This window comes from Peromyscus eremicus, chromosome 19 (genome assembly GCF_949786415.1).
Source record: "Peromyscus eremicus chromosome 19, PerEre_H2_v1, whole genome shotgun sequence".
Classification (NCBI taxonomy): domain Eukaryota; kingdom Metazoa; phylum Chordata; class Mammalia; order Rodentia; family Cricetidae; genus Peromyscus; species Peromyscus eremicus.
In genome coordinates, this window is record NC_081435.1 from 48,599,876 (window position 1) to 48,611,533 (window position 11,658).

Sequence of the window (11,658 nt, forward strand, 5' to 3'; positions counted from 1 at the left end):
CTCACTACCTCAGTTTTGTGTTTGAAACCCTGTGACGGCCCCTCAGTGACCCTACAGATAACCCCTAACCCTACACTGGCCTGCTACCTGACAGAGGACTGAGGCTCTGCCTTGTCTAACTTCCTCTCGAGCCACATTCCCCTCACGCAAGCAACTGCAGATCCATGTGCTTCAGACACACAAGCCCCCTCCACTTGTCTCTGCTGGTGCTGTGACTTCTGCCACATCTGCTCACCGGGTGTCAGGCTGACCCCTATGGCTTTCTGTTTTCCTTCCCCACGAAGGTAGGAAGTCTGCCTACCCAGCTCACTTTGTAGACTCAAGTTCTGATGTTATGTATTCAAAATTCAGAGACGAGGCTGCAGACTAAGGGTCCTGTCCAATTCTAGCCCAGCATCTACATTCTCCATTAGGCTCAGAGTCCTCTCGGCAGCCTTACCCCGATCCCGTCAGTTACATTCCAATCAAGGTCTCTGCTTCTGTGTCTTCCTCTCCTGGCATTCCATGCCTACCACCCAAGAGGGTGTCTCCCTCTCATCACACTGGACCCTGATGCTCAGCACATCCTGAGCAGTACCATGTTCTTCATCCCAGAACTGCTCAGCCTCGGCTGTAACCTTTCCAGCTACTGACATGACTGTTGAGCGGATAACTGGGATCCAAACACCAGCAAGGCTTCTGGGAGGGCCAGAGGCCGGAAGACAGCATGCCTGGGGATGGGTGCCAATTACCTCTACATCTGTCTCATCACTTGAGCTGGAGGTATCTTCACTGGAACTGCTGGCTTGGCCGGTTGACAACATTCCTGAGGATGGACACAGGCGACTGAGTACCCTTTCCACATTCACCTCCCTTCCCAGAGCCCCCATGCCAGCTGCTAGTCAAATCTAGGTGCCAAGCACTTTCTCACCTGTACGGGTTAGCTATCTGCCCTGACCCAAAGCCCCCCCAGCTGGGGTGGGGACCCTCACTACCCATTTTTACATCGCTCTTGAGGCCTTGGGAAGGCTAGCAGCACCCAATGGTTAAGTTACTCTTTGCTATCACACTGGCGCATGGGGGACAGACTGGGCACATACCTATTCTACCTAAGAAATGCAAACAGGCCTATGCCTTTCCATTTAGTTTCTAAGTGGCCACAGTGGTCCCTGTAACCCACCCGAGAGAAAAGGCAGGAAATGCCACCCTCTGAAAAGCCCGTCTTGTCTGAGCAGCAGACCTAGGAGGTCAGGAATGGGGGAAATGGTTGTTGGTGCAGACCCTGACTGTCACAGAGACAAACCTGCACTCAGAATGTCTCAAACAGCACACCAGTGCTCAGGCCTGCCTCCCTGTCCCAGGCTCTGGGGGCCTCTCACCAGGCTTGGCAGTGGCACCGAGGGCTTGGACACTGCCCTCCTCCTCAGTTTCTGAAGCCAAGACAGTGTTTGCCGAGGGCTCTGCCGACTTCTTGGGTGACTTCCCAGAGAGCAGGTGGACCACTGCCTTTCCTGATGCAGGATGCAACACAGAGTTGACCATCTTGTTGGCTGTCTTGGTCTTTGCCTACAGAGTATGAGAGGGATGAGACTATCATGACAGAACACGTGAGAAACAGCCCCCCCCCACACACACACATGTGGGCCCAACATGGCCACTTCCCACCTCCTTCCCTAGCCTAAGGGCAGTCAGCTCTGGCCTGTAACAGCCAAGTGATTTGTCACCTTGTCTTTATAGTGGATGAAGACGCCTTTCTCAGGCGTTAAGTGCATTACCATTCCTGGGTCACAGTAGCTCCTGCTCTGCATTAAGCAATAGTTCATTGTGATATCATTATCTCATCATTATTTTTACAGATTATTGCTATGTTTTGGTTTCGGTGACATAACCATTTCTGTAACTGCAACAATGTTTGCAGATTACTGACAAATGACATTTTCTAAGTACTTTCTGCTTTAGAAAAATGTGTAGAGTGCACAAACACAGAAATCTTATTTATGATGGCACTCCACTGCCTAGCAGAGCCCACAACACACAAGGTACTGGAGAAGGGCTACTCAGTGAGCAGGTGAGTGTAGCAGGGGAGGAAGGAAACTGCCCATGTGCCATGTGGCTCGAGGTAACGAGGATCACTTCTAGTTCACAGAAGAGGCACCCGAGGCCCAGATAGGTGAAGACACAGACTGAGCCTTATCACCCTATCTTGACACTGGAGACTACACTCTACTGGATGTAACTCCCACAGGCAACAAATAACTCGGAAGTAACTCACCTGGGCCTTTTCCTTCATGCTTGACGGCAAACCTGCAGCCATGGCTGAGGAATTGACAGATGTCAGTCTTGGGGCTGGAAGACACAAACGCTGTGAGCAAGGTGGCCTCTTCTCATCTGGGAAAGATGGGCAGAGTCCACCCCATCTCCAGTCCTACTGGTACTGCTGCTTAGTGCTAGTATGAGGACTTGAGGCCTAGCCCAGAACCATGAGGAAGAACTCTGTGATGCATCAGCTTGCTTACCAGGTCGGCATCCCTGAGGGACTCCCAGCTGCTCCATGGCATGAGACTCGGAGGCCCCCAGGGAAACGACAGGCTTACATTCCTACCACCTACTACCACAAAACATGCCTGACTCTGGCCAGCGCTCTTTGCACAGGGTGCCAACCCTCTGTCCTGATAATCCTGGCAGGCAGGGCAGTGATCAGGCAGTCAGCCCCAGGTGACAGAGAAAACTCTGTGGAAGGTAAGTGGTTTCCTGGTGGAAATGGTGCTGACCCGGGAGCTGGGCCTGGTTGGAGATACTGAGATTCAGACTATGGATAGTTTTAGGGAACGGTCACCTGAGATCTCAGGTACAGGGGATGTTGTCATTAAAGGGACAGTTGTCGAAACAGACAGCATGACTGAATTATTTCCTGGCACTTCATAGAAGTGTACAAAAAAAACAAAACAAAACACATAGCTCTGGCCTTTATTGTGACTTCCTATCAACTTGTGGCCAATCTTAGTCACATACCGCCCCATGTTCCCCCTCCACATCACACATTATTTTGAAGAAAATGCTTGACATCCTGTCATGTCACCCACAAATACTTCAAAGGGGACTCTTTGGCCAGATGTGGTGGCACATGCCTATAATGCTAGTACTCAGAAAGCCGAGGCAGAATTTTCCTCAGTTTGAGGCCAGCCTGGACTACACAGCAAGACCTTGTCTCAAGAAGAACTAAGGAAAAACAACAAAAACCCAAACCAAAAAACAAAAACCCAAAATGTAAGAAGTCAACTACAAGTCCATCACCACAGTTCTAAAAATTGATTACTGGCTAAAGGGATTGTAGAGCGGGGTGGGGGTGGGGGTGGGGGTGGCACATACGGGATGGGACCTACTACTGTTGTTTTGATGTCAAATTGCCCGAGAGTGTGTGTGTGTGTGTGTGTGTGTGTGTGTGTGTGTGTGTGTGTGTATTCACCTTTCTACAGCGGGTAGCAATGCAGAGACCCATAACTTGTCAGAGTTGAGAGTAAGTGCCGACTGAGCTCTCAGTCCTAAACGGGACACAGATCAAGCCCCCAAGGCTCAGGGAACATTACAGAACAGCAGGCAGAAAGGATGCAAGAGCTGGTGAAGTGCTGTCATGTGGACATGACAAGGTCGTTCTCGTGACCTCACTGTTGCTAGAGTTAACTACACAAGACTGGTCAACATTCGAGCAGGCGGCACTAATTGGACTCAGTGGATTGATCACAACAAAACAAACATGAAAAAGAAAAAGAGGATATTAGGTGGGAGGGCATATTGGGGGCGTCCTGGGGGAGTCGGGTATGGGTATGATCGTCAACGTATATTGTACACATGTATGAAACTGCCAGAGAATAAATAAAAGATATTGTTTAAAAATTGATTACTAGCCGGGAGGTGGTGGCGCACGCCTTTAATCCCAGCACTCGGGAGGCAGAGCCAGGTAGATCTCTTTGAGTTCGAGGCCAGCCTGGGCTACCAAGTGAGTTCTAGGAGAGGCACAAAGCTACACAGAGAAACCCTGTCTCGAAAAACCAAAAAAAAAATTGATTACTATCAAATACCCAGTCAGTACAAACATTTGCCACTTCTGTTTGAAGCAGGATTCTGTCCACATGCACGTAGGTGGACACCTGTTTGACTGGAGGAAACAGGGCAGGCTTATAGCCTGCCCACCAAGGGGCATGGGCAGGACGTGATGGGGACGAGGACAGGAAACCCTGCATTTTTCCTCCGTATGCTTTTTATATACACACTGGACCTGCTTTGCATTTATCATTTAAGATCAAGATGTAAAATATATATCCAGTATCCTCTCAAACATCTGGCACACAAAAGAAAAATAAAGACAAGACTGCAGAATTGGAGGTGTGTCACTGGGGCTGTGCGTTGAGGTTTCAGAAGAAGCCCACACTGGCTCTTTGCCTGCAGACCAGGATGTAAAGCTCTCAAGTACTGCTTCAGTGCCATGCCTGCCTGCCTGCCACCGTGATGATCATGGACTAACCCTCTGAAATTGTAAACAAGTCCCCCAGATAAATACTTCCTTTTATATAAACTGCCTTGCTCATGGTGTCTCTTCATAGCAACAGAACAGTAACTAAAACAACCAGCAACTCTTGAAGCAGCCCCAAGGCCACTCATAAGAGGGAACCGTCAACACCTTCTGAAGTGGTCCCAACACATGCACAAATGTGGTCTCCTTCCCATCTTTAGCAGTAGCATTGAAAAACGGCTCTTGGGGAGTGAACTGAACAGCTGTGTGGACCTTCTTCTTCTTCTTTTTTTTTTTTTCTTTTTTGAGACAGGGTTGTAGTCCTTGCTGGACTGGAATTTACTACGCAGACCAGGCTGGCCTCAAACTCAGAGTTTCATTTGTCTCTGTGCTGGGATTAAATGTGTGTACCACTGTTGCACGAATCCAAATTGGTCTTATAATAAAAACTCAGAGCCAGATATTGGGGTAAATGCTGAATGATCACAGGAAACAAGCCACAGCCACTTCTCACCAGGCTAACTCCTCAGCCAAAAGGGGAAGATCCTATCTCCACAAATTCTCAGACTAAATGCCCATGAGCCCTCAGCCAAAAGGGCACCAAACTCCTGTCTCCTCCAGCCTTATATTTCTGTCTCTGCCCAGCCATATCACTTCCTGTCTCAACCTTCCTAATGCTGGGGTTAAAGGCATGTGACTCCCAAGTACTGGGATTAAAGGTGTGTGCCACCACTGTCTGGCTCTGTTTCTCTTTTAGACTGGATTAATCTCATGTAGTCCAGGGCGGCTTTGAACTCACAGAGATCCAGATAGGTCTCTGCCTCCCAAGTGCTAGGATTAAAGGTGTGTGCTACCACTGCCTGGCTTCTATGTTTAATCTAGTGGTTGGCTCTGTCCTCTGATCTTCAGGCAAATTTTGTTAGAGTACAAAGTATCACCACACACCACCACATCTAGCCTTCTGGGATCTTATGATTCTCCTTTGGATCCTCAGAATTTGGAGTCACAACGTCTGCCACAAAGGAAGGGCTCCCTGAAACTTTCTAACTTCCTTCTGAAAAGCCCCACTTTTTCTGGGCTTACACTAAAGAATGATTCAGAGGGGAACACTGCTGTGGAGCAGACTGGCACTCCACAGCTGTCCCAGGGGCAGGCCCCAACCCCACATAACACCTGGCAGGAAGGGTTCTTACTGGCTTTGGCAGTTTTGGGTTCTGCCTCCTCTTCCTCCTCCGAGCTCTCTGAGCTGCTAATGGGGTCTGACACCCGGAACTTCTTGGCCTGCAGGGACACATCATCTTTTGCCTTCTGCTTCTGGCCAAGCTCCGAGGTCCTGCAGGACAGAGAAGACAGGACATATCCATGAGATTTGGGAAGCCGGACTCCCTCATCTACTCAGCCTTCAAAGAGTTTAGCGCCACCAGCACAGTGTGGAATTGTCTGTGCTCTGTATCCTCACCCACTTCCTAAAGTACTGTTCTCAGTGTCACAGGCAGCCAACAGTGCTACAGAACAGCAGCAGCTAACAACCATCAGGTGCCTGGCGACAGCCCATGGGGCACCATACAGAACCCTTCCAGGTTCTTCTCACCCTAGAACTGTGTCCTCCTCTTGTGCTGGGGTCCTTGATCTTCCCTTCCTGAACTTGAGTGTGGTGCAAAGTGTCTCTGCTAACTAACACCCCTCCCCCACAGCACTCTGTGCTGCCTGCCATCCAGTTTCATTTCCTTCTCGGTCTTCTGCAGACTGCTTTCTGGATGAGTCCCCCACGCTGTACGAACAGGCCCCAGAGAGGAGGACAGCAACTCACTACAGTCCCCCAGTGCCTGGTGCATACCTGGAGAAAGGATCCATTATGGAATTGGCCTGGGTCAAGGAGGAAGCAGGGTGGGGTGGGGAGTGTGTTTGTGTGTGTGGTGTAAGACAGCTTAATCCCCTGAACTTTGACGACACCACCACCACCACCACGCCCCCCTATGCCCCCCCCACCCCCCCCACTGCAGGAAGCCACTGTCCAAGCCCCCTTCTTCCCAGCTGGGTTTGACACTGCTCTGTCAGTCTGGGATGTGCTGCCAAGGTCCCTTCTTCCTAGGAGGCCACTTGTCAGGAAGCTGCTTTTATTACATGTATCAGTTTATTCCACTTCTCTCCTCCCAACAGAACGTGAGTTTCACAAGAATAGAGATTTTTCCCATCTTCTTTCTCATTCTCCGATTTATCAAGAATGGTATCTAAGGAGAGTACCGGGGCAGGGTTTCCACTGGCCAGTTCTAGGATTTCATTAAACAGACCACCGTGTTTGTGAGCTTCACAATGCAATGAGATAACAATGTTCACTTCGCAGATGAAGATATTCTAGGCGCTCACAGAAGTTGCTCAAGGTCATTCGGCTAATGCCTGGGTTTGACTTTACAGGTAATCACCGGTCCAGGCTGGCTCTGGCGAGTGAGATCTTTGGTCCACTCTGTGCCCCTCACCCACAGAGGGAGCCAGAGGCAGGAAATACAGTGTGTGGCGCAGCTCAGGGAAGGAAGTACCGTAAGTAGCATCTGCACACCTGGGCAAGACGGAGAGGACAAGGACGAGTGCCCTGTGCTCGGTGCTCGCCCAGCAGCAGAGGAGTGTTAAGTATGGAGAGGAGGGGGACCTTCGATCTCCCCCAGAGCATGAGGGAGCATTCACTACCAACCTCACTTTCTGCACACTCAGATTAAGTGCTCATGTCCGGTGCCAGGCACCCACCCGCCTTCACTCGCCCTTACAACCTCCATGGCCTCCTTTGACTCCTGCCTGCCTCCCCATTACAATGTGAGTGACCAGAAAGAAGAAACCAGCCGGTCGGTGGTGGCCCACACCTGTAATCCCAGCACTTGGGAGGCAGGTGGATCTCTGAATTTGAGGCCAGGCTGGTCAACAGCCAGGGTATACACAGGAAAGAAATTCTGTTTCAAAAAAAAAAAAAAAAAAAAAAAAACCAAAACAAAAAAACAGAAAAAACCCAAAGCCCAAAAACAAACAAAAACAAAACAAACAAAGGAAAAGAAACCAGCTGTCTCAATTCTTTTTTGTTTTTCTATGGCAGGATCTCACTATGTAGACCAGGCTAGCCTTGAACCCTCGGCCTCCCAATGCTGAGATTAAAGAAGGCCTGAGCCACCACAAGCTTTTATTCTTAAGAGCTCCAGCTTCCACTGGGCGTGGTTCAGCATGCCCTTAGTCCCAGAACTGGAGCCAGCCTGGTCTCATAGTGAGATCCTGTCTCAAAAACAAAATAAAACAAATATAAAAAAGAAAGAAAAGAGGTGAGCTCCAGCTCTGAATGTCTCCCCTATGACAAACTACACACAGAGAAATCCCCATGCATGGGATGTCACCCGCCTTCTGAAGGTGGTAAGCATGTCCACAGTGGGCTTTCAGGTCCCGTCTTAGGCCACGTGAGTACACTGGCTTGTTGCAAAGACGATTAGTTAGGGAGACCCTGCTCCGTCCCTTCCCTTCCACCAGACTTACTGTTGCCAGTGTGTATAGATGTCCAGAAGGGTGATGGGCTGAGCCAGGAAACTCTTCTGCAGAGAAACAATAGATAGCTTCAATAAGTACCCAACCCAATAGGTCTGTACTGTCCCCGGGCCTGCAACGGGTACCTCAAAAATGGTCTGCTCTTAGATGTCTACTTGGCGTTACCAGCACCATTCAAAAGCTTCCAGAGTCAAGAAGGGCAAACAGTTCCAGTTACAAACCTTTCAATATGATACAATGGTAAGAGGTACTTTTGAGAGCTGGGCACGTGAACAGTCCAAACTAGCATTACTCGGCATCCCTAGCACAGTCCGGGGATGGAAGCCATATGGCAGAGCTTTCCCTACCTGACCTCGTAGATGGTTTTCAAAGGCTTGGCTAGTCAATCTCCCCCAAATACAAGACAGCCCAAATCCTGAAGGCTTCCAGGTGACATACTGGAGCCTACTGGATGTCTGGAAAGAGACTAACCAAATAGTGCAAGGGTCTTTTTTCCCCCTGAGACAGGGTTTCTGTGTAGCTTTGGTGCCTGTCCTGAAACTCGCTCTGTAGACCAGGTTGGCCTCGAACTCACAGAGATCTGCCTGCCTCTGCCTGCTGAGTGCTGGGATCAAAGGCGAGCGCCGCCACCGCCTGGTGGGTGCAAAGGTCTTAGTTAAAACAGAGGAAAACAGATACCAGGCCTAGGCTGAGAACACAAACAGCCAAAGTGCTCCAATGGGAGTCAAAAGAGCCACATGCAGAGGAAAAACAAAAAAACATGGCCGCACCCTTTGTCATTCTTGTTACCATCTCTTCATTTCCTTCTAGTCTACTCCAATGTTATCCTCTCCATAAGACTTCTCTGACCACCTCAGTTGTAACTGGAGGCTGACATCCCATAGCCTCCCTGTGGCCAGCAGCTGCCACAATCCAGATAGGCTAATCCACAAGCTTATTTTTATGTCTCTGCTCTGTGAGAGCAGAACACTCTTGTTTGGGCACACAAACCATGACCATGGATGGGCACTATGTCTCGCTCGCCCTATCTGTTAAGTTATATAGCTGGAGTTACAAATGGGAAAGGAACCAAGGTCCAGAAAAGCCATGGATAACATCTTAGGGCCCAGCAACCTTCTTCGGTTTTGAGTTAGTTTGTTTTTGAGACAGGGTCTCACAATGTAGCCGCTGGCTGGCCTTGAACACACTATGCAGACCAGGTTAGCCGTGAGTTCACAACAGATCTACCCACCTCCTCCTCTAGAGTGCTGGGATTAAAGGCAAGCACCACCACACCCGGTGCCCCTGCAGTTTTCACTGTAGCTAAAGTGGTAGTGACTAACCAGGTCAATATCCATCTCACCACTGATTACCACTGTTCTTCTGCGAATTACCTACCCATCATGGATCATTCCAACCTGTCTGCTTTGCCTCCAACTCTCTGGGAGACTCTACAGTCGTATATTTCAAACTTCAGGCACAGCAAATTTTCTGGAGGCGAGGACACTCAGAATCTCCACTCCAACCTCAGGGCATCAGCGCCTCTAACTACCTTGAGCTCTCAAATCAACTACATCCTCAGGGAAGCATATTCCTGGATATTTCCCACCCAGATTCGGCCACCCATGTTTTAGTATCTCAAATCTCCCATTCTACAGCTTAATACCATGCTAATCATACAGTCGTCACTTTTGTGATTCTTTTGTACCCTCTACTAGGCTGTGAGACTGGGTAGAGGGGCCTGAGACTGGCGCTCCCCATATCATCATCTGCACCTCAGGGCCAAATTAAAAGTTGCCAAGTGAAAAGAACTTTGAAATTCCTGCACCAGGAGTTCGAGTCTTGTCATAACCAAAGACAGTTCAAGGGCCTGCACGCCTTCGTTCGGCGTTCCCAACAAGAGTGGTGACAATCCACCCCAAGACCAGCGGCTAGCTGGGTGCCCTAGGAAAACTGCATAGAGCCACGTGGCCTGAGACTAGGGAAACTTAAACCTACGGCTACCGGGAAACCGGGGCGGGAATTACGAAGCTGCATGCCTCGGCTCAGAGGTTCCGGCCCGCCCACTGCACCGAGGAGGAAACTGAGCCCCGGGAGGTGGCTGGAAGTCGCAGGGGGTAGGGCAGAGCTTAATGCTCCTCCTGCACCCCTGGCCCGCATCTCAGACCCGCTCTGGCCGGGTCTCCTGGGAGGGGCGCGGGCTCCTGCTCTCCAGGACTTGCACTCGGCCCTCCGCCGCTTACCTGGCCGCTCTGCTCCTTCACTTCCCGCGCCGCGCGGACGAAGCCAGCCTGCAGCAGATGATGGTAGATGAGGGGAAGCAGCTCCCGCCGCTTCCTGGCCTCGGCCATGCCAGAGATCCGGCCAGCCTATTCACGTGCACGCCCCCTCGCCCCCCGCCAGCCTCTTCCCTCGCGCCCTAGGACCTCATGTTCCTCACTTCCGGCTCTGCGTCACTCAGCCGAGCGGCGCGCTGGGAAGTGTAGTCTTGTAGCTGGAGTGGGCCAATCTGTCCGAGAGGGCGGAGCCACGAAGGCTAATCAGCTCTGCCATTGGCTGGGAGGCGTGGCCTGATTGGACCCTGCCCTCGGGACGGCCATGAAACCTTCATCTTAATTTTGGTTTACTCCTTTAAGGGGTTTACTGTCCTGGTCTTATGGTAGCTGCGGCGTCTTTATTCATCTTCGAACTTCCCGATCACTGGCCCCAGATTCCAATTACTCATTCATTTCACACAGTGTTTAGGACCCGTGAACCAGGCATCAGTTGTCATTAGTGTGTTGAATCGCTAAATAAATCCTTACCTGAGCCCCATACGCTAACACCCAGCTAGGCTGGGGACATGGAAAGAGAAACAAAACAAGCAGTTGACCTAAGGGTCACCCAGGCAGGAAGGAGATTCAGTGGATAACCTGATGATTACAGTCTAGAGATGTCTGGCGCATCTTGTCTAGAGAAGGCAGAGCCCATGGAAGCATGGAGGAGGCGCAGCTAACCCCGAAGAGACATCTAAGTGTAGACTCAAACACAGCTGAAAAAAATTTTTTAATCTCTTTTTTTTTTTCAAGACAGGGTTTCTTTGTGTAGCCCTGGCTGTCCTAGAACTTGAGCTATAGACCAGGCTGGTCTCGAACTCACAGAGATCTGCCTGCCTCTGCCTCCTGAGTGCTGGGATTAAAGGCGTATGCTACCTCTGTCCAGCGACGGCAGAAACTTTTGAGCACAGAGGAGAGGAGAGGCTGCAGGTACTGCATGAGTCAGAATGTGAGGAACCTCTTTTGGTGTTTGGTAAGGGAGCCCCAAACAGAATTCTATCCTGCTATGCTGTGGAGTTATGAAAAAGAGGGTCCAGAACACTGGAGGATAGAGAATCAGCAGAGTTCTGACGTGCTCCAAGATAATATAAAAACAGGTGCTGGCAGGTGTATCATGCATCATCACCCCCCCCACACACACACACACACACCTCCCCAGACAGGGTTTCACTATGTAATTCATGGCTGTTCTGGAACTCACTCTGTAGACCAGGCTGGCCTTGAACTCACAGAGATCCGCCTGTCCATGCCTCCGGAGTGCTGGGATTAAAGGCGTGCACCACCACTGCTTACCTAGCACTTGGGAGGCAGATTCTCTGAGTTGGAGGACAGCCTGGTCTACAGATCGAGTTCCAG

The 11,658-nt window shown here is 50.4% G+C and overlaps 1 protein-coding gene across 1 annotated transcript in view; it reads right to left on the minus strand.

The window, feature by feature from the left end:
* The window catches only part of Tcof1 (treacle ribosome biogenesis factor 1), a 34,994-nt gene extending 24,575 nt beyond the window's left edge, over positions 1 to 10,419 (minus strand). Inside the window, exons 1-6 of the mRNA XM_059246117.1 lie at positions 10,231 to 10,419; positions 8,000 to 8,055; positions 5,683 to 5,822; positions 2,252 to 2,325; positions 1,359 to 1,545; positions 732 to 805 (exon numbers count right to left, since the gene is read on the minus strand). Coding sequence (XP_059102100.1) covers positions 732 to 805; positions 1,359 to 1,545; positions 2,252 to 2,325; positions 5,683 to 5,822; positions 8,000 to 8,055; positions 10,231 to 10,338 — 639 coding nt within the window. The 5' untranslated portion in view covers positions 10,339 to 10,419. The remainder of the gene's footprint in view (positions 1 to 731; positions 806 to 1,358; positions 1,546 to 2,251; positions 2,326 to 5,682; positions 5,823 to 7,999; positions 8,056 to 10,230) is intronic.
* Positions 10,420 to 11,658: the final 1,239 nt, after the last annotated feature.